The following is a 23,856-nucleotide window of genomic DNA, read 5'->3' on the forward strand; positions in this document are numbered from 1 at the left end:
AGTACAGCAATCTGAATTTTGCTATATTCCAAGCATATTCATTTTTTATATAGGTTATATACTCCCACTTGTTTTTTCAAAAGAGAAGTTTAAGTAAAAACACAAAATGCTGCACTGCGGCTTTAGTGAATGAGATTTCAAAGACTATATGATTACAACAAAAAGAACGCAGACTAATAAATCGACATGGTTCCTGTTTTGGCAACATACCAAATATTGTGCTTTTATAAGCTTTAACTCAAAGGAGAAATTTTATTAAAGTGTCATATAAAAGAGTCATACTTATTTTAGCATCTGAGCCAGAACTGCTGTCAGAGTTCATGTAAGGTGCTTCTCGCCTACCTTTTGGCTGTGGCAGGTACAGCGGTTTCTTTCCTGGCCCCCGAAGGGGCTGGCAGGGAGCCACTGGCTTTCTTTGGTACCACAGTGCCGTTGTTGACGGTGGTTCTTAAAGGCAAGGTCTGCACCAGTGGTCTTGCTGTAAGACAAGCAGAAAAGGCAATCAGAACTTTCGCCTTTTCAAGGGAACTCCTTACAGGACTTCAGATAATGTAGAAAGAAAAAGGACGTCCATTTCAAATGCTAGCAGAATCGACAAAGGTGCAAAGACAACGGACCTTTTCAACAGTGGTGCTGAAACAATGAACCCAGACACCAACCTCAGGCCTTACACAAAAATTAACTCAGAAGGGACCACGGGCCTATGTGTGAAATGCAAAACTAAAACTTCTAGATGAAAATATAGGAGAAAAATCTGTGTGACCCTGCGTTTGGTGATGGGTTTTTAGATACAATACCAAAAGCACATCCATGAAAGGAAAAATTGGTATCTTGGGCCTCATTAAAATTAAAACAACAACAAAACTTTTGCTCTGTAAAAGACATCATTAGGAGGATGAAAAGACAATTTATAGACTGGGGGAAATATTTGCAAATCACATATCTGATAAAGGACTTGTATACAGAATATAAAAAGAACTCTTAAAATTCAACAATAAGAAAATGAATAGCCCAATTTAAAAAATGTGCAAAAGATCTGAACAGAAACCTCACCAAAGAATATATACAGATGGCAAATAAGCATATGAAAAGATGCTCAACATCTTTTATCATTAGGGAAATGCAAATTAAAACAATAATGAGATATCTCTATTACACCTATGAGGATGGCTAAAATCCAAAACACAGACAACATACCAACTGCTGGCCAGGACGCAGAGCAAGAGGAACTCTCCTTCATTCCTGGTGGGAATGCAAAATGGTACGGCCGCTTTGGAAGACAGCTTGGCGGTGCTTACAAAGTTGAGGCTCATAAATTCTACCATAGGATGCAGTAATTGTGCTTCACACTAAGCATTGACCCAAGTGAGTTGGAAACTTATGTCTACACAAAACTTTCCTTTAATATTTATAGCAGCTTTATTTATAGCTGTGAAAACTGGAAGCAACCAAGATGTCCTTCAATTGGTGATGGATAAACAGACTGGGGTCCATCCAGACAATGGAATAGGATTCGGTGATGACAGGAATGAACCAATCCACACAACCACGCTTGAGTCTTAAATTCATATTGCCAAGCGAAAGAAGCCAGTCTGAGAGGCTCTATACTGCAAGATTCCATTTAAAGTGACATTCTACAAAAGGGTAAACTATAGCGACAGAAAGTGGATCAGTGGTTGCCAGAGACTGGGGGCGGTGTCACGAGGTGAAGCACAGAGATTCTTCAGGTGGTAAATCGTAGTGGTGGGTGTGTGATGCTATGCATTTGTCAAAACCCACAGACCCTTACAGCACAAAGAGTAAACCTTAATACACGCAAATACGATAATAGTCAATAGGAGATGGGGGAACCCCATGACGGAATGCAGACTGTGACAAAAGAATCTAACTGCGTTACACACATGCAACGTAACCTCACGGAAGGGGCTGGAGAGGAAAGGTGCAGACAAAGTGATTCTGGTAATGAGCAGAGACTGGAAGACTACAAAAGGAACTGCACATAAGCACTGTATTCTAGTTGGTAAAGTTGTTTCCCACAGGGCCATAAGGTAGGAGCCCGGCTTCTCACTGTTGGAGAGGGGGGTTACAGACCAGCAAGGGGGGAAGGCTAGAATGAACCAGGTGGAATGGAGAAGAGGAGACATCAGTGTGAACTCATGTCTAGCTTAACAGAGACAAAGACACACAGAGACGTAATTATAGGTAAGTCTGTGTACACGGGTTGTATAAACACATCTATTTCCCAGCTCTGTCTGCTGAGAGACCCAGGGCCCAAACCTGGGTTCCTAATACCAATCTACAGCAAAAGGAACCAGGGCTCCTTGGGGAAGCACCTGAATCCAGGGCTGAGACAGGGACTATCCAACATGAGCCCAGAGCATCTTATGGTGCCAGAAAGTAAGGAAGTGCTCACAGAACCCACACTGACGGGGGGTGTGGCAAAGGGACCCAGGAGCCAATGGGAAGAGCCAAAGCCGCAGCAATGTGGGCAACAGAATAAATAAAGTCGTGCTGGGTTATACCCCCAACTATCACATAAATATCCACAGGTCCACACTGATATAAATGCACGATGGAATAAATGCATGAGGAGGACAAATCCCCAGGCAGAAGAATTCTGAATGATTTATGTAGATACTCTGTCCTTGAGGTGGTGGGGCACATTCTCCACTCCTTCCGTGTGGGCTGTGCGTAGTGACTTCCTTCTAAACCACGCAGTGCGGAGGTGCGGCGAGAAGGAGAAACCCGACCAACGCATCTCAGGTGATCACGGTCAACGTCAACAGTGGTAAGTCATGTTCACAGGACACGTCCTTGGTAGATGTGATGAGAATGGCACCTGACCTCTGTGGTCTTCCTCCCTAAACCCAGCCCTAGTCTGATCGTGAGAAAAACATCACACAAACCCAGACTGAAGGACCGTCGATGGATGACCTAAGTGGTACTCCTCAGAACTGTCAAGGTCTTCAGCAGCAAGGAAAATGTGAGAAACTGTCGGTTCAGAGGAGCCTCAGGAGGCACCATGACTAAATATAATCCCAAATGGGATCCCGGGACCAAAAAAGGACATAAGGGATAAACTAAGGAAATCTGAATAAAGTATGCCCCTCGATTGATAATAATGTATCAATATCGTCCCATTAGTGGTGACAAACGCGTCACGCTAATATAAGATGTTAACAGTAGGGGAAACCGGGTGCAGGAGATACGGGAACCGTCTGTATTCTGCCTGCAACGTTTCTGTAAATCTAAAACTACTCTAAAATTAAAAGTTTATTTTAAAATGCTAGCAGAATTAATTTTGTTCATCCCAGAATTAAATCTACCTCAGCGCAGGCTCTTAAAAACACGACCAGTGACAAAACTGCCTAGAATGTCAAAATTTTAATATACTGAAACTTTTCAGTCCCTAAAGCTGAGGGCCAGACTACCTTTTTTTTTAACTGTGAAAGAGAGTTTAAAAAGCCACAGTCAGGCCCCTCCAGCCAGAGCAGAACACCCTTCTTCACTCTCTCCAAGCTCTCTCTTTCTTCATCCTCTGAACACCTGCTCCAGCCAAGGGCCTAGACCAGTGCTCAGAGCTAATATTCCACAGTGAAAACACCACAGTTCCAAAACAGAGATCCTGAATCTTTCCTAACACACACAATCTGCTCCCCGTGCTGAGGTCCACTCTCTGCCGGGACAGAACCCTTCCCAAGTAGGAAGAAATGCCATCCTCACCTCATCTCTATCTCCTCTTTCTACTTCACCTACCATTTCAGTCTCCATTCTGTCTTTTTCCTTTAAATACATGTACTGTGTTAGGGTCCTCCCCGAAATTCATGTCTACCCAGAACCTCAGAATGTGACCTTATTAGGAAACAGTGTCTTTGCAGATGTAATTGGTTAAGCTCATACTGGATTTGGGTGGGCCCTGAATCCAATGACTCGTGTCCTTTTAAGAAGCCCATGTGTATATATGCACATATAATGGAATACTACTCAGCCATAAAAAAGAATGAAATAATGCCATTTGCAGCAACATGGATGGAACTAGAGATGATCATGCTAACTGAAGTAAGTCAGACAGAGAAAGACAAATATCATATGAGGAATCTAAAATATGACACAAATAAACTTATCTACGAAACAGAAACAGACTCACAGACATAGAGAAGAGACTTGTGTTTGCCAAGGGAAGGAGGGGCGGGGGAGGGATGGATTGGGAGTTTGGGATTAGCAGGTGCAAACTATTATATATAGAATGGATAAACAAGGTCCTACTGTATAGCACAGGGAACTATATTCAATATCCTGTGATAAACCATACAGAAAAGAATATGAAAAAGAATGGCATTGACATATATACACTACCAAATGTAAAACAGATAAGCTAGTGGGAAGCAGCAGCATAGCACAGGGAGATCAGCTCCGTGCTTTGTGGCCACCTAGAGGGGTGGGATAGGGAGGGTGGGAGGGAGGGAGACTCAAGAGGGAGGAGATATGGGGATATATGTATATGTATAACTGATTCACTTCGTTATAAAGCAGAAACTAACACACCATTGTAAAGCAATTATACTCCAATAAAGATGTTAAAAAAAAGACTAGTAATACAAAAAAAGAAAGAATGTATGTATATGAATAACTGAATCACTTTGTTGTACAGCAGAAATTAACACAACATTGTAAATCAACTACACTTCAATAAGATAAATTAAGGGGAAAAAAAGAGGCCCAGGTGAAGATGCATAAGGAGGAGCTCGCCACGTAAGGACAGAGGCAAGAGACTGGAGTGGCACATCCTCTAGCCGAGGCCAGACAGCAGCCACGAAGCCCGGCAACAGGCATGGACCAGTTTCTCCCTCAGAGCCTCCAGGAGGGACAATGCTGCCAGCACCCTGATTTCAGCCCAGTGGCACTGACTTCAGGCATCTGGTCTCCAGAACGGTGAGGGAATCAATTTCTGTTTGTACTAACTCACAACAGAGGCCCTAGGCAGTGACTACAGTATGCATATCAGCTTGCTGGGCGTCTTTCAATCCACCAATTTTCTTGTTCCCACCACGCACCCAGGCGCTCCAACATCCACCCCCTGACCCCCAACAAGCAAATCCTGCCTCATTCCCACCTCCTTAGCTTGTTTCTGTGGAGAAGAATCCCCTGGAGTTAAAATACAGATCGCTGGGCCCCATCCCCAGATTCAGGAGGTCTGGGGCAGAGCCTGAGACTCTGCATGTCTAACCAGTTTCCGGGTTGCTGCCGCTGCTGCTCTAGGGACCACACTTTGAGAACCACTGGTCGGTGCCATCCTCCAGCTTCGAAGGGCCTCTCCTCGTTAGCCCAGACCTCCTTGGCTGTCCCGCTCTCATCTTCTGTCACACGTCAGTCTGTAGCTCACAAATGAGTGCCTGATTACGGACTGCTGTTTCAGGCGGGCTAGCCTTACTTCCCCAGTTAGAGCGGGTGCACACATCGTGCTGGGGGAGGGCATCACCTAGATCCTTCTCCGTGTGCTTGGGGAGTGGACTGGACTCCACACCGAGCCCCAGGCTTACTGCCCCGTCTCCCAGGCTGACAGCAGCACAGCTATAGCTAATCCCATGCCTGCAGGGCCAAGGGGAGGGAGGTCACCAGACCCTAAGAGGAGAGACGCTGCTGGGGGAGCAGCAGCTGCATCCAGGGGGTGGGGACACAGCCAAGCCGAGGGGCCCCATGTGGAAGGAGTCGGGGGTGGATCCTCTGGCCACACTCTCCCTCCTTCCAGTCCCCAGCTAGGGATCCCCTGCTCAAACCTCACTGGAGCAGAGAGCGGTGTGGTCCATACAACTCAGCTGCCGGGGCAGAGAGCTGGCTGGAGGAGGGTAAGGAAAGGGCCTGGAGGGGCCGATGGAAGATGCCTGGCCCCCGGCTTCTCTCCGGCACCTGGGCCAGGACCTGCCTCACCCACTTACATGCCCACCAAACCAGGCCGGGCAAGCCTCCCCCGGGTCCCTGCTCCCCGGGCAAGCCTCCCCGGGCTCCCAGGGACCTGGGCTCCCCTGGTCCCTGCTTTGCCGCTGTCCTCACATTGTTTATTCCTGTCCACTCCATTGCCCGGGGGCTCCACGACGGCAGCAGCCCCTGTGATGCTGACACAGAAGGTGTTCAACATGCATTTGTTGATCAGACTGCACTAAATTTCGAGAACAAAGACCCCACTTTCAAGAAAAGGCATTGTGTTGCCATTTCTGAGTCACTGTTTTTTTTTTTGCGGTATGCGGGCCTCTCACTGTTGTGACCTCTCCCGTTGCGGAGCACAGGCTCCGGACGCGCAGGCTCAGCGGCCATGGCTCATGGGCCCTGCCGCTCCGCGGCATGTGGGATCTTCCCGGACCGGGGCACGAACCCGTGTCCCCTGCATCGGCAGGCGGACTCCCAACCACTGCGCCATCAGGGAAGCCCCACTGTTGTTGTTGTTTTTTTTTAATTTTATTTTTTGGCCATGCCACACGGCATGCGGGATCCTAGTTCCCCGACTAGGGATCAAACCCTCACCCCCTGCAGTGGAAGCATGGGGTCTCAACCACTGGACCCCCAGGGAAGTCCGTCTGAGTCACCGTTTTTTTATCTTTCCTTGAGTCATAATTTCAAACTTCAGTCTCAATAATCCAGTATTGTCCTTCTCCCCAAAAAGGAAATGGGACTTTTTTAAAGCCCATAAAAAGAACATCAATTGCATGCAACGGGCCTTCTCAGAGGGCATAATAAACCTTACACATTAAACTATAACAGAGTAGCATCAAAAGCAAACAGAACTGTTAAAGTTGTAATGAGAAATCATAAAAGAAAAATAGTGGATATGGAGAGGAAGTGGGGAGAAGGAGGGAGCGGGGGATGGCGGCCACACTTGGAGTGACAAGAAGTTGAAAGGTTCTCATTTTGGCAACATCCAATCACCACTACATCCTTATCTTGATAATATCTTTGGCTTTTTGTCACCACTGACTTTTTAAATAGCATCACGACTACGCCAATATGCGTGCTAAATACCTATTTTGCACACGACATCTCGTCAGGTCTCTTTCATGTTTCCGGATCTAAACATGATTAGCCACTCAAGGAAAAAATGCTGCCACCATAAAGAAAAGTTTTGGAAGAAAAGAGTATCTCCTAATGTCCAATCTGAACAGGTACTACCTTGGATCATGAGGGCAGCAGGACACAAGAACAGCCATAATGAGTCATCTTTCAGACAAGCGATCTCAGAAACTGCAGAAGAGAAACAGCACCAGGGAAGCTTCAAACACAATCTCCTGCTGATCAGGTGCTAAGATGAATGGATCCCTGGCTTTGAGATGACACCAAGATATGAGACGTTCTTCCAGTTCATTAAAGGCTTTTTAAAAATAATTATTTTAATTGTTCTTAGGGGCAAAACATAGACACACAGCACTGAAAGGAGAATTTCTCAAAATAAAAGGAGAATGAGTGATACATGATATATGTTCAGAATGCATTCATTGGAAGGGATGTCGGGATGGTGGGAGGAGCACAGAGGAACAAAGGGCAAAGAGTCTTGAGTTAGGACCCACTCATTCTCAACTCGGCTTTATTACGTAGCCTTGGGCAAGTCACCTTTCCAAGCCTCGGCTCCTTTGTAAAATAGGATAACAGTGCCCACCTTGCAGGGCTGCTGTGAGGTTTTGGAATGAGGAGTGGCAAGCTACACAGTGCCCTTCATGGAGCAGCACGTAAAAGGTGGCAGCTATTACCCCACGGCCACGCCCAGATGATGAAATGCTCTGTTTTGGACACCGGGATGCAATCTCGTAGCTTGAATACAATGTGAGAAACATTAAATGCAGGATTTCAGTTATGAGCAAAGGTCCCTGAGGCAGAATCAGGTCCAGTGAGTGTCCCCACTGCATCATCCCGCGCACACACGGAGGAGTCGAGGAAGACCCCAGACAGTTCTCATCCCCCAAACGGTTGCTTTCCTCCTCGTGCCCAGGCAAAGTGAGAGGGGGGAGGAGAGATCAGAAGGAGCTCAGGTCTGGGAGTCGGGGGCTACGGCGTGAATTCCAGTGTGTCCTCGACTGGCAGTGCGACTGCAGGCAAGGCCCTCTGGACCCTACTTCCCTAACCCATAAAGGAAAGACTTCAGTCTATAAATGCTCTAAGGGTGGCTCTTCGTGCTCTGAAATCTATGATCCTAATTCATGTGATAAGAGTGTTCAGGAGAGAAACACCCGAGTTTCTGTGGGACTTTTCACACTGCGTAAGTTCCTTTAGACCCACCAATCCACCAGAAGTGAAGGAGAGGAGCTACTGAAGTGGACAGGCCTTGTCAGAGGGACAGATGCAGTCACATGCACAGTGTTCATGGCCCCCAGTTTCCTGTTACTGTGCGTACTATTTAGTATAAGGTCCCCATAAAGTACCTCAAGTTAACATCCCTGAAAAATGACACCAGGGCTTCCCTGGTGGCGCAGTCGTTGAGGGTTCGCCTGCCAATGCAGGGGACATGGGTTCGTGCCCCGGTCCGGGAGGATCCCACATGCCGCGGAGCGGCTGGGCCTGTGAGCCATGGCCACTGAGCCTGCACATCCGGAGCCTGTGCTCTGCAACGGGAGAGGCCACGCCAGTGAGAGGCCCGCGTACCGCAAAAAAAAAAAAAAAAAAAAAAAAAAAAAAAAAATGACTCCAGAGTGTGGGAACTGAAAATCTCTAACATGGGACTTCCCCGGCAGTCCAGTGGTTAAGACTTCGCCTTCCAGTGCAGGGGGTGCGGATTCAATCCCTGGTCAGGGAGCTGAGATCCCACCTGCCTCGTGGCCAAAAAAAACCCCAAAACATAAAACAGAAGTAATACTGTAACAAATTCAATAAAGACTTTAAAAATGGTCCACATCAAAAAAATCTTTAAAAATCTCTAACAAAGGTATTCAGAATCTCAGGTCTAAAGCATTCACAAGTACGCCTGAAATAAAAAGGTTTCATCTTTCTAAACGGGAGGATTGGAATACTCAGACTTCCATGAAGTACTATCTGTGGCAATATATTTCCAAAACTACAGTTGATGTAAATATAGAAATTCAAGTATAGGTAGTCAAATCTACTAATGCTTGTTATTATGATACTGTCATAATCTAAAGATGAAGAAATCCTTTTAACTTACATTAATAACTCAGTGTGCAATATTTGATAAGTAAAACTTTCCATTAGGTTTCACAATAAATTCTTTTTTTTTTTTTTTTTGCGGTACACGGGCCTCTCACCGATGCAGCCCCTCCCGCTGCGGAGCACAGGCTCCGGACGCGCAGGCCAAGCGGCCATGGCCCACAGGCCCATCCGCTCCACGGCATGTGGGGTCCTCCCGGACCGGGGCACGAACCCGTGTCCCCTGCATCGGCAGGCGGACTCTCAACCACTGCGGCACCAGGGAAGCCCCACAATAAATTTAATTACGCAAAGCATGACCACGTATGTGATTATGTGTAGAAATTCAAAGTTTAACTTTAACACACCTGACCATTATGAACCCAGAATTCCTAAGTATCTACTTCGAAATTGAAAAGATGTCTGTACTTGGAATTGGAGAAGGCAACTTGCTTTCGCTAAATTGTCAAAGTAGATAATTACTTATGTGCTGGGGAAGGTTCCCGTCACTAATACCTAGCAATATTACAGATGCATTTATCCTTGGATCCAGCAATCCCACTTCCAGGAACCTATCCTAAAGATATACTGGCAAATAAAAAGAAAGAAAATTGAGACATTTGTAGTGAGGTGGATGGACCTAGAGTCTGTCATACAGAGTGAAGTAAGTCAGAAAGTGAAAAACAAATACTGTATGCTAACACATATATATGGAATATAAGAAAAAAAAAAGGTCATGAAGAACCTAGGAGTAAGATGGGAATAAAGACACAGACCTACTAGAGAATGGACTTGAGGATATGGGGAGGGGGAAGGGTAAACTGTGACAAAGTGAGAGAGTGGCATGGACATGTAAACACTACCAAACGTAAAACAGAAAGCTAGTGGGAAGCAGCCGCATGGCACAGGGAGATCAGCTCGGTGCTCTGTGACCACCTAGGGGGGGGGATAGGGAAGGTCGGAGGGAGGGAGACGCAAGACGGAAGAGATATGGGAACATATGTATATGTATAACTGATTCACTTTGTTATAAAGCAGAAACTAACACACCATTGTAAAGCAATGATACTCCAATAAAGATGTTAAAAAAAAAAGATACACTGGCAAAAATAAATAATGCCATACACACAAGGCCAATTATTTGTAAAACAAAAGACCACCCATAGGGAGTGGCACATGCCCACTTTTTTCTACTTTTATATGCATTTCAACATTTTCATAAGACAACGTTTAAAAACAATCTTTCTCAGTCTCTGAAAAACTGAATATATCTACCAAGTCTTTTCTATAAATCACTAACGAACACCTATTTAAACTGGGGAAGGCAATTAAAGAGGAAAATGGAAGAAACTATAGCATGTTCTGTCTAAAAGAAAGCACAAGTTATTTTCTGTAATTAGCCAATTTGTAAGGAGAAAGATAAGGAGAAAGCACAGTAGACCAGAGAGAGGGAAAAATTGCTAGTTTGGTTAACCAGGATAAAGAACTAAGCTAAATATTCATTAATTTCATTCACTGCAAAGAACTTAAAAGTTTTTCATTTGTTAGTTGCACCTAGCTAATAAGATTTGTGAAAGGACTATGATACAATATTTGATACAATTATACGCTGAATGTGATTTGTTGTATTTGGGACACTTTGCAAATCAAATTAAACCTTGAAAAAACCTCATTTCAAGTCTTATCCTTATTCATTCCTTAAATATTTGGTTTGATTTGAATAATGCTAATTTAAATAATACCGCTGAGAGGCATAAGCACAGCCAAGCAACACAGATGGCAGCAAGAAAGGACGTTCAGCCAGGCCCTAGGGTCTAGTCCCAGATTTTCCATAACCAGCTGTGTAACCGGAGGCAAATTATTCCATCTCCTAGAGGCAGCTTTCTCATCTGTAAAATGGGCACAATAATACCTACCTCAAAGGGTTGTGGAGAGGTAAAAATGAGCTAATACATACAAAGTATCTATTGCAAAGGCCTGCACCCACCCAGTTAATAAATGGTAGCTACAAGAATGATTATGACTATCAGGGTTAAGTGTTAATATAGCAGAGGCTACTTAAAGACAACCTGCAGGGCTTCCCCTGGCGGCGCAGTGGTTGAGAGTCCGCCTGCCGATGCAGGGGACACGGGTTCGTGCCCCGGTCCTGGAAGATCCCACGTGCCGCGGAGCGGCTGGGCCCGTGAGCCATGGCCGCTGAGCCTGCGCGTCCGGAGCCTGTGCTCCGCAACGGGTGAGGCCACAACAGTGAGAGGCCCGCGTACTGCAAAAAAAACCCCAGAAAAACAAAACAAACAAACAAAAAAAGGCAACCTGCAGTCAGCTTTCAACACCAGTTGCAGAGACTAAATTCTGAGACCAGATTTTGATGTCCTGGAACAACAGGACTGTCTTGCTTGTCAGCATCTCCAGCTGAAGGTTTTTGCTTATATTTATTCACTCTCCGATCTGTTAATTAATGGGGTTCTTAATATAAAGAACAGAAAAGTTTGCAAAAGGTGCATTCAAGTTTTTTAAAAGGCAAGCTGCCAAAGACAGTCTGAACTCCCAAGCAAAATCGAAAATGAGAAACAGGAACTCTTGCTGGTTAATGCATAGCGAAGCAGACCATCCCCACATACATGGGACAATGAGTATATTTTAACCTACGTTTTACACTGAAATCCTGTAACACTCCCCTAGCACTGAAATGGAAATTAGCCGTGCATGTCTACAATGGATCTATTATGAATTTAACTCCACACCATGATTCCTTCTCTTCTTTTTTTAAAAAAATTTATTTATTTTTGGCTGCATTGGGTCTTCATTGCTGCTGCACGCAGGCTTTCTCTAGCTGTGGCGAGCGGGGGCTGCTCTTTGTTGCGGTGCGTGGGCTTCTCATTGCAGGAGCTTCTCTTGTTGTGGAGCACGGGCTCTTCAGTAGTTGTGGCACGTGGGCTCAGTAGTTGTGGCTTGTGGGCTCTAGAGCGCAGGATCAGTAGTTGTGGTGCACGGGCTTAGTTGCTCTGCGGCAAGTGGGATCTTCCCAGACCAGGGATCGAACCCGTGTCCCCTGCATTGGCAGGCACGTTCTTAACCCCTGCGCCACCAGGGAAGCCCCTCCTTGTCTTCTTGAGAACACACATGAGCACGCTCCAGCCTCCGGACATTTGCTCTGAGCTCTGCTATTGACCTTGGTGCAGTGAAGATCAGCTTCAGTGGTAAGAAAGGAGTCATTTTAAAACACAAATTCCTTCTGCTTATTAAAGAATACACACCAAAGAGCGTTTAGAAATGAAGTAAAAGTATAAAAAAGAAAAAAAAAATCATCATCCTCCCACTCAGAAAAAAAGAAAGATAACTCTTGGTATACTTCTCTCCATTCTTCTTTGCATAGATTTTGTCTATTTAGTTGAAAAATACAACATATCCAGTTTTATATCCTGATTCTGCCTTTTAATATAATACACAAGCATCTTTCCTGTTGTTACCGGGAACACAAACATTTTTAAAGATTACATGGCTTTCCATCATACGAGGATCCACAGTTTTCTGGCCACGCCCCTATTGCTTGCTTTTGCTTAACTGTTTCCTACACAATTTTTCTCCAATATACGTAATTCTGCAAGGAACTCCCTTGTTCCTCACACGTTTTTCTGTATTTACACTCAGAATAGCAAAAAAATGGTGTCTGTTCACTGCACTCTGTGCCCCCAGTCCAACCACAACACTGAAAAAACTTTAATATCGGCAAGAATTTTAAGAATACAGGCCTCCAGAAACTATTTGATTCTCCTTTCTCCACTGTACGGTAGCCCAAGTTCAGTATAATTAGAACACCCCAAATCTTCCTATCTGAAAGTAAATCCCACCCAAACAAAGCAAACTTTGCAGGCTGAGGTTCTCTATGGTCGAGATGCATGACAAGGCAACAAGTTCTTCATATGTTTTTTTTTTTTAATAACAAAAGCAAAGGAAAAGGAGAATAGCAATCCTAAAACCCAGGGCAGTATCGCTGGGTTAAAAAGAGACGGAAAATTAGCACAAAAAGCCAATCCCGGGCACAGAAAAGGGTTACCAAGAAAAGGTAGCGTCTGAGACATGACTCTGTCTCCATAAACTGTGTGTCCACAGGCCTCGCACTTTACAGGGTTGGCCACAATCTTTCCTCTGTTTCAGGAGGCCTCGAACTTGATCTGTTAGTGAATTATCTTCATGAGACTGCAGTTCTCACTGGTGCACTAGGTTAGTCATATGAAGAATGATGATAAAGTAAGTGAAAGTTTAGATGTCAGAACACCTTTCTTCATAAGTGAAGTACCGTCGTGAAAAGGATAAGAGTTATTATCCGTGGTCTCCCAGGCAATGACTAAGGCCAGTGAGTGGACACTGCAGTCTAACGGTTCAGGATGGCTGCAGAGGGGACGTTGTGCTCGCCACGCACTTCCTTTAAGCTGACCCACACGGACGCTCACTGCCTTCCGAGGCAGCCTGTTTCTCTGTGGCACAGCCGTCCCTGTCCCTGGGCAAACGGCACAAAGATGTGCACCAGAAGCTCGAAACCCTGAGCCCTAAGCTTCTGACAATTAACCTTGGGGGAAAAAATCATGTGATATTTAAAAATTAGAATGCCACGTGTCCAGGCTACTTCAAGCCTGTGTTAGGATGGCAGTCCCAAAGAATGGCAAATGATAATAATAATGCGGCCTTCTAAGAACCAAAGGAGGCTTGTCTCAAAGCTGTCTTGTCTGAATATCCCCTAACTAAGCCACGGCTATGGAGTGCCAGCTGTCCAGATAGGGGTGTACATACCGTGCCAACATGGCACTGTCTGAAAGAGAAGCAGCGACCCAGGGCTTCTTATGGAATCACTCCCCCTTCTCCCCTCTGCTCCCACCACCCTCTAACTGCGTATGAAGTAGGGGGGCCCACAGCCCACTGAATTCAGGGCACGCCGCTCACCAGCTCTCTTACAATCTTTTTTCTGTTTCTTGGTGTGACTTTGGCTCTCGTGCTTTGGTTTATTTTCACTTTTGAAAATAATGTTATAAAGAAACATCAGATCTAACTATGAAAAAAAGTTAAAAGTTTCCAAAATTCAAACTTTACTCTCGATCAAGAAAATAAGACTCCTGGGCAGTCCCCTGGTATTATTTTTCCCCCTCCTTTTTCTAAAAATAGAAGTTTTAGAAGCCTGGAGTTGGATATAAAGCAGCGACTTCAAATGTACCCTTTAGGATAGGTAGTCATCAGATTTATTTTTGGAAAGCCGAGTAGGTCAAGAATACCTAGAATAACCTGGTTTCTATTTAAAACACCCTAATTGCTTTGTAACTTAGGAGAAAAAGATTATTTAAAACGATTATTCAAAATGTAGACATCGCCCAGTGTGTATATCTCACATGGAGCTGGTGATAGTTATCCTGAAGGACAAGGAAATAGATTTCTTTCCATAAACGTGTGAAAATGTATCCAAGACCAGAGAAAAAACTAACATATGCAACATCAAGACAGTACCCTCTCCTGACTCCAAGGAAAAGATGGTAACTGTGAAATAATTTGTTAAATCCAAACAAAATAAGAAAGTTAATTTTAAGGGGACATTTACATGCCGCAGACTCAAAATGTTTTAACTAAAGGAATTTTACAGCCAAGATGAATTCTGTTTCCTAGAGTTAGCCATGAGGAAAAGCCGTTCTGGCAAAAGATGAGCAATGCATACTGGTTGGAAGCAGACGTCAGGGCACTAACTAGGAGAGAAGCTTTTACGAGGCGTTTTATTTCCAAAATTGTAAGAAGAGGGTCACTACAAAGTTATTTAAAGCACAAATATTGCTTTTTGTTTTGTTCCCAGGCACCACTGGGAAATGAAATGGTGATCTAAATGTGCCAGAAATCCACTATTTATAGGTATAGAATTCTGTTGTAGGCTATGCTCTTCTGGACAAAAGAAAAAGGGATTTTAAAAAACCAGGAGGCTTTGCCCCAAATGAGCTTACTCGCTAGAAGGCGGAGGGAAAGTTGGTGATGAGCTTCAGGGTTCTGAGCAAATCAGGGAGGGGCCTGCCCGCCTCTGGGTCCCAGTCCTCAACTCAGAGCTTCACATGTGGCATGTGATCAAGTAAGTGTTTGCTGCGCTGAACTGGACAACAGTGTGAACTGAGGACAGGCTTCCCTGGTGGTCCAGTGGTTAAGCATCCACCTGCCAATGCAGGGGACACAGGTTCGAGCCCTGGTCTGGGAAGATCCCACATGCCGCGGAGCAACTAAGCCTGTGCGCCACAACTAGTGAGCCTGTGCTCTAGAGCCTGCGAGCCACAACTACTGAGCCCGAGTGCCACAACTACTGAAGCCCACACGCCTACAGCCCATGCTCCACAGCAAGAGAAACCACCGCAATGAGAAGCCCGCGCACCGCAATGAAGACCCAACACAGCCAAAGAACTAAATAAATAAAATAAAAATCTTTAAACTGAGGACAGAGAAAGAGATGAGAGTCGCCAAAAGTTTCTAGGTGAAACAGCCTCCACAGGGGCCCAAAGAATCGTGTTTGCTTTGGCTTTCGGTTTTGTTTTGCAAGCTCTCTCTATCCCAGAGAGTCTGGATAAATGACAGTTCTCTGGTCCACTGCGGACATTCCTTCCTTGACTCAACCAGCATTTACGGGTCACCTACAACTGTGCACCACTGGGCTACAGTTCACCAACGTCCAGCCAAAAAATACTATCACACTTTGTGTGATGATTTCAACAATCCTAAGGCTGCTTCACTGTTTTTCTAAGCTTGGGTTCTCTGTCAATATTAAGAGAGCAACATATTTGCTGGAGCAAGAATCTGCAATGAGCTACCATATGATCCATCAATTCCCCTCCTGGGCATATATCCAGAGAAAACCTTAATTCAAAAAGATACGTGCACCCCTATGTTCACTGCAGCACTATTTACAATAGCCAAGACGTGCAAGCAACCTAACTGTCCATCAACAGAGGAGTGGATAAAGAAGATGTGGTATATATATAAATGGAATACTACTCAGTCATGAAAAAGGAATGAACTAATACCATTTTCAGCAATATCGATGGACCTAGAGATTATCATACTAAGTGAAGTAAGCCAAACAAGGATGAATATCATATGATATCACTGCTATGTGGAATCTAAAAAAAAAAAATGACACAAATGAACTTACTTACAAAATAGAAATAGACCCACAGACATAGAAAACAAACTTATGGTTACCTAAGGGGAAAGGAGGGGGAGGGATAAATTAGGAGGTTGGAATTAACATAGACTCACTACTGTATATAAAACAGATAACCAACAAGGACCTACTGTATAGCACAGGGAACTATATTCAATATTTTATAATAACCTATAAGGGGAAAGAATCTGAAAGAAATAGATATATAGGTCTGTACAACTGAATCACTCTGCTGTACACCTGAAACTAACACAACACTAAATCAACTATACTTCAATCAAATTAACAAACAAGGATACTCAGAATGAAAGAAAACAAGAAGAACGTGCCACGAGCACCATTCCCGTGAGTCTCGAATGCCCACCTTTGGTAGGTCCTTTCCTGTTGAGCACGGCCTGCTGCTCCTCGGTGATGTTCAGCCGCCGAACCACATCGGCCAGAGCCGACTTGAGCAGCTGGATGTCGTCTTCCTGCATCTGGACTTTCTGCTCCAGGGAGGCGATGCGGTCTGTCACCTCCATGCTACTGGCGGCAGAAGCGCTGTCATCTAGACCGAGGGAAAGGGGCAAATGAGTCTCAGCTGCTCCCCAGAGAAACCAGACTAAGAAACACACACCAACACGTTGCTATTATGTAACACAACAACATTTAAAAGCTGGAGACCACGGCTTGTAGGCAGAACTCATGCGAAATATTTTTTTTTCTTTTTTTAAAATATTTATTTATTTATTTATATTTTGGCTGCGTTGGGTCTTCATTGCCGTGCGCAGGCTTTCTCTAGTTGCGGCGAGCAGGGGCTGCTCTTCATTGCTGTGCGCGGGCTTCTCATTGCGGTGGCTTCTCTTGTTTTGGAACATGGGCTCTAGGAGCGCAGGCTTCGGTAGTCGTGGCACGTGGGCTCAGTAGTTGTGGCTCGCGGGCTCTAGAGTGCAGACTCAGTAGTTGTGGCGCACGGGCTTAGTTGCTCCAGGGCATGTGGGATCTTCCTGGATCAGGGCTCGAACCTGTGTCCCTGCATTGGCAGGCGGATTCTTAACCACTGCGCCACTAGGGAAGTCCCCGTGTGAAATCTTTTAAAATTACGAAGAACTGTACTGCTTCATTCTGCTACCATCTTTTCATTCTCTAGGTTTGTGCTTTTCATGTTTTTTTTAAACTGTGGTTTTAATTTTCATGATATGTTTGTAGATTCAGGCCATTTTCTTTTCCGTGATATCAGAGAACCTCAGAACTAGAGTGGATATTAGAATACATGTACTACAACTTCCCACACATGGCAGAAATTGACTGCATGGTCTCCTAGTTTTTGTTCCAGTGATGCTGACAGTTTGTGCAGATAATCACAGGGCCATACTATCTTCCAGTCAAGACTCTTAAGGACAAAGCAATAGGAGTGGTCAAATCTGTTTGGTAAGCACACCCTTACAGCTAGAGTGATCATAGTTTCTTATCTAGAGGCACTAACTCCCAGGCCCTTACCAAGGTCTACCAGGGCCCTTCATGATCTTCCTTACCTCTCCAACCTCATTTTACATCCTTCTGCCCCTCTCTTCCCATGCTCCAGCCACACTGCCCTTTCTCTCCTACTTTAGGGATTTGGTATCTGCTGTTGCCTTTGCCGGAAGCATTTCTCAACCAGATTTTTTTCATGACCAAGTTCTGTTCTTTCGGTCTCAACTCACATGGAAGTTTTTCAGAGAACCTTGCTAATAACCTTCCTTTAAGTTGTTCCTTTCAGTCATGTCTACCTTATTTCTTTCTTTCATAGCATCACTATGACCTAGAATCATCTTGCTTGTTTGCTTCCTGTCTATGTCTCCCAATTAACATGTAAGCATCATGGAGTCGCTTCTGCTTCCGGGCATGAGAAACCCCTATTGGACAGCACCCGCTGCAGAAAGTAATTGTTAAGCCTGGAAATTATACAAATAACAGCAGAAGTACTGGAGCGTGGACACAAGCATATAGACTCTGGTGGGAGTTTGCACTCACCTGGTAGAAGGGAGATGGGGAACTATACAAGTAAACTCCCTTTTTCACGGCTTTGAGCCCAGGGCTAAATGTTGTATACAATGGGGGTGAGGACACACTCAGAAAACCCTGTTGCCTTTTTGTCCTTAAAAAATAAAAAAGTGAAGTCTGAAAACCATGAACACTAAAAAGAGTGGGGAAATCCCAGAAGGAAAAAAAAAAAAACTAGAGAGGGGATCCCCAAACTCTACCTCTTTATATCTCTGACTGACCTGTGAATCACACATGCATGGAATAGACTCAAAGCAGAGCTTGCAGTTCAAGCCCAATTAAAGTATCCACTGAAACAAACAATACTTGTCAGAGAAAAACTACTAGAATACAGAATCTCCATAACTTAACATTCACTATGTCCAGGATATAATCCAAAATTAGTAACATACTAAGCATCCAGAAATGGAACACATTCTCAAGAGAAAAGAAAATAAATTGAGTCCAACTCCAAAATGAACAAACATTGGAACTAACAGATAAGGAATTTAAAATGGCTATCAAGACTACCCTCTATATGTAAAATCAGTATTTTTTTCAATGAATGAAAATTTCAGAGAGAAGTGGGAAGTATCGGCAGAAAGATAGAAATGAAAAATGAACTTAATGGAAATTCAAGAACTGAAAAATATAATTTATGACAATAAAAAATTCACTAAATGGAATTAACAGACATGACATCTGAAAAACCAAGCAAATCTGAAGACAGATCAATCAGAAGTATCCAAGGTGAAGAACACAGCGGGAAAAAATTAACAGAGCCCTGGGGACTTGTTAGGACAATCTCAAACAGTCCAACATACATTTAATTGGAATATAAAAAGAGAAAGAGCAGGACAGAAAAAAATATCTGAAAAATAATGGCCCCAAACATCCCAAGTTCAATAAAGGAAAGAAATGTAAAATTACAAAATGCTATGCAAAAAGCAAGCAAAATAAACACAAAAAAGGTCTATCATAATCATACTCAAGGTCTATCATAATCATACTGTTGAAAACCAAAGATAAAGTACGCATCTTGAAAGCAGCAAGAGAAAAACAACATATATAACTATACAGGGAACAATAATCTGATTAATAGCTGGTTGTCATAAACCATGGAGACTAGAAGAGAGTGAAGCAACATCTTTAAAGTACTGGATGAAAAAAAATTCAATCCAGAATTCTATATCCTGCAAAAACATCCTCCAAGAATGAAGGCAAATTAAGGCATTTTCAGATGAAAGAAAACTGAAAGAATTTATTGCCAGTAGATCTGCATTACAAGAAGTTAAAGGAAGTTCTTCAGAGTAAAGGGAAATTACATAAAATGGAAACTCAGACCCTCAGAAAAGAATGAAGAGCACTGGAAATGATAAATATTTGAAGGAGCTCAAGACTTTTTTTCTTTTTGCATTTTCCTTTTTCTTCTTCCTTTGAGAATTTCAGGGGGGGAAAAAAGCAAGACTCAACTACATGCTGACCACAAGACACACACTTTATATTTTTTTATTTTTTATTTATTTATTTTTTTGCGGTACACAGGCCTCTCACTGTTGTGGCCTCTCCCATTGCGGAGCACAGGCTCCGGATGCGCAGGCTCAGCGGCCATGGCTCATGGGCCCGGCCGCTCTGCGGCATGTGGGATCTTCCCGGACCGGGGCACGAACCCGTGTCCCCTGCATCGGCAGGCGGACTCTCGACAACTGCACCACCAGGGAAGCCCAAGACACACACTTTAAATGCAAAGACACAGATAGATTGAAAGTAAATGAATGGAGAAAAAGATATAGCATGCAAATAGTAAGCATAAGAAGGCTGGAGTAGCAATATTAATATCAGATAAAATAGATGTCAAATAAAATGTATTACCAGCTACAAAGAAGGACATTTCATAATGAAAAAAGTATTAACTTATCAGAAAGGCAATGAAAAATATGCCCAGTAACAGAGCTTTAAAATACATGAAACTCCATTTGCAGCAACATAGATGGACCTAGAGTTTATCATACTAAGTAAAGTAAGTCAGATAAATGTCATATATCACTTACATGTGGAATCTAAAAATAGTGATACAAATGAACTTATTTACAAAACAAACAGACTCACAGACTTCGAAAATAAACTTATGGTTACCAAAGGGGAAATGGGGGGGGGATAAAGTAGGAGATTGGGATTAACATATACACACTACTATGCATAATGAATAAAACAGATAATCAGCAAGGACCTACTGTATAGCACAGGGAACTCTACTCAATATTCTATAATAAGTGACTATTAAAAAGAATCTGAAAAAAGAATGCATATATGTGTATGTATAAAGGAATCACTTTGCTGTATACCTGAAACTAACACAACATTGTAAATCAACTATACTCCAATATAAAATTTAAAAATTGAGTTAAAAAAATTAGTAAGTAAAATACATGAAACAAAAATTGACAGAATTAAAGTGAGAAATAGACAGTTCCACAGTTATTCCTCAAGATTTTAACACCCCTTTTCAGCAACTGACGGAACTAATTTAAAAAATCAGTAAAGACAGACAATCTGAATAACATTATAAACCACTTTGACTAAATTGATATGTATAAGAAACTACAGCCAATGATAGCAGTGTACATGGTACATTTACCAAGACACGTCATATTCTGGGCCATGAAACAGACCTGAATAAACCTAAAGATTGAAAGAGTATGTTCTCTGACCACAGTGACAATAAATTAAAAATAAAAACAATAAGAGAAAAAGGAAACACCCCCAAATTTTGGAAATTAAACAACACACTTCTATATAATCATTAGGTAAAAGAAGACATCACAGGAGAAAATAGAAAAAAATTTAAGTTGAATGATAATGAAAATATAACATATCAAAATGTATGGGTTGCAGGTAAAGCAGGTCTTTGAGGAAAATTAATAGCTTTAAAATCTCTATTAGAAAAGGAGAGTATTCTCAAATCAGTGATTCTCAGCTATCACATTAAGTAACTAGAAAAAGAAGAGCAAATTAAACCCAAATCAAGCAAAAGAAAGGGAAAGAGTAAAGAGCAGAAATCAATGGAATAAAACATGAACAAGCAATGAAGAAAATCAATGAACTCAAAGGCTGGTTCTCTAAAACATCAATAAAGTGTAAGCTCCATGAAAGCAGGGACCTTTTTTGCTGGTTCACTGCTCTATGTTTCCAATATGTAACACAGAGTAAGAACTCAATAAATATTTGGTAAATGAATGAATTAATGTGTAAATGGGTATCTTTTATGAAGCATACATCAAATTAGTTTCTGGGGATGTAAAGATGACTGATTCACCGTCCTTTAGAAGCTCTCTCTGTGGTGGAGAAGACAAATGTCCCCAAATCCCTAAAACAATGTGATAAGTTATATAATTGAGAAATATACAGAGTGATAAATGAACACAGAGAAGAAATATTAATGGTATTTGGAAAAACAGAAGAAAGTAGGGGGTTGGCCATGAAAGATAAAAACATTTACAAGGTGGAAAAGCAAGAAGAATTCTTTGTCCTTTTGGACCCACCTCTTAGAGAAATGGAAATAAAAACAAAAATAAACAAATGGGACCTAATAAAATGCTTTTGCACAGCAAAGGAAACCATAAACAAGATGAAAAGACAACCCTCAGAATGGGAGGAAATATTTGCAAACACAGCAACTGACAAAGGATTAAGCTCCAAAATATACAAGCAGCTCATGCAGCTCAATATCAAAAATACAAACAACCCAATCCAAAAATGGATGGAAGACCTAAGTAGACATTTCTCCAAAGAAGATATACAGATTGCCCACAAACACATGAAAGGATGCTCAACATCACTAATCATTAGAGAAATGCAAATCAAAACTACAATGAGGTATCACCTCACACTGGTCACAATGGCCATCGTCAAAAAATCTACAAACAATAAATGCTGGAGAGGGTGTGGAGAAAAGAGAACCCTCTTGCACTCTTGGTGGGAATGTAAATTGATACAGCCACTATGCAGAACAGTATGGAGGTGCCTTAAAAAACTAAAAGTAGAACTACCATATGACACAGCAATCCCACTACTGGGCATATACCCTGAGAAAAACATAATTCAAAAAGAGTCATGTACCACAATGTTCACTGCAGCACTATTTACAATAGCCAGGACATGGAAGCAACCTAAGCGTCCATAGACAGATGAATGGATAAGGAAGATGTGGCACATATATACAATGGAATATTACTCAGCCATTAAAAGAAATGAAATTGAGTTATTTGTAGTGAGGTGGATGGACCTAGAGTCTGTCATACAGAGTGAAGTAAGTCAGAAAGAGAAAAACAAATACCGTATGCTAACACATGTATGTGGATTCTAAAAAAAAAAAAAAAAATTGGTTCTGATGAACCTAGGGGCAGGACAGGAATAAAGACGCAGACATAGAGAATGGACTTGAGGACACGGAGAGGGGGAAGGGTAAGCTGGGATGAAGTGAGAGAGTGGCATGGACATATATACACTACCAAATGTAAAATAGCTAGTGGGAAGCAGCCACATAGCACAGGGAGATCAGCTCGGTGCTTTGCGACCACACAGAGGGGTGGGGTAGGGAGCGTGGGAGGGAGACGCAAGAGGGAGGGGATATGGGGATATATGTATACATAGAGTTGATTCACTTCGTTATACAGCAGAAACTAATACAACATTGTAAAGCAACTATACTCCAATAAGGATGTTAAAATAAATAAATAAATAAAAGAGCAAGATGGAAGCACATGTACTAACATGGATAAATTTCTAAGACATCTTGTTGAGAAAAAGAATCATGTTTCAAAAAGACAAAATAATATATGTATTCTCCAATATTCATTTATATGTATGTAAATGTATAGAAAACGTTCTAGAAGGATATGCACAAATTGTCATCTCTGGAGAATGCAGCAAGTATGGGATTATAGGTGGTGGTCAAAGAGAAACTTAGACTTGCCTGTAATATTACAATGTTTTAGGAAGATTTTATATATATGTGTGTGTGTACTACTCGTGCAGTTTGAAATTAATTTTAAACGAAGTGTAAGACAGATCCACAAATAGCAATATGGACAATATCGTAAATAAATTGCCAAGTGAAAACAAAAAAGCAAAACAAAACAAAACAAACAACCAAAAAAAGAAGAATCCTTTGCATTCCAGGCAAAGGAAACAATTTAAACAAAACATGAGAACATGAAAGCATAAGGAATATTCAGATAATCATGGCCTTTGAAATTGAAATCTACCATCTTGTAACTTCTACTTACTGGATATAATTCTGTCTTGCCCTGAAATTCGAGCTCTGCCAACTTTCTAAGTAGTATAACTGTTTCATACATAGAAATGTTTTTTAAGTCAATGTCAAGTCAAGTGTCAATGGCACTTCTGAGGGAGAATAACGTATTAAATATCTGATAACGCAGAGAACTTATTAAGCAGTCACACATATCTAAAATTGTTACCCTTTTATGAAGAGACATTATATAGCTCTTTAAAAAAATGTATCGGGCTTCCCTGGTGGCGCAGTGGTT

General features: G+C 42.5%; 1 protein-coding gene across 5 annotated transcripts in view; it reads right to left on the minus strand.

Moving 5' to 3' along the window:
• The window catches only part of EML1 (EMAP like 1), a 197,951-nt gene that overhangs the window by 66,393 nt on the left and 107,702 nt on the right, over positions 1 to 23,856 (minus strand). For 4 of the 5 annotated variants that reach the window (XM_073800056.1, XM_033850621.2, XM_004322808.4 and 1 more), the window contains exons 2-3: positions 16,668 to 16,850; positions 343 to 478 (exon numbers count right to left, since the gene is read on the minus strand). In XM_073800056.1, coding sequence (XP_073656157.1) covers positions 343 to 478; positions 16,668 to 16,850 — 319 coding nt within the window. The remainder of the gene's footprint in view (positions 1 to 342; positions 479 to 16,667; positions 16,851 to 23,856) is intronic. The other variant, XM_033850622.2, reaches the window with a different exon arrangement.

This window comes from Tursiops truncatus, chromosome 2 (assembly GCF_011762595.2).
Source record: "Tursiops truncatus isolate mTurTru1 chromosome 2, mTurTru1.mat.Y, whole genome shotgun sequence".
Classification (NCBI taxonomy): Eukaryota; Metazoa; Chordata; class Mammalia; order Artiodactyla; family Delphinidae; genus Tursiops; species Tursiops truncatus.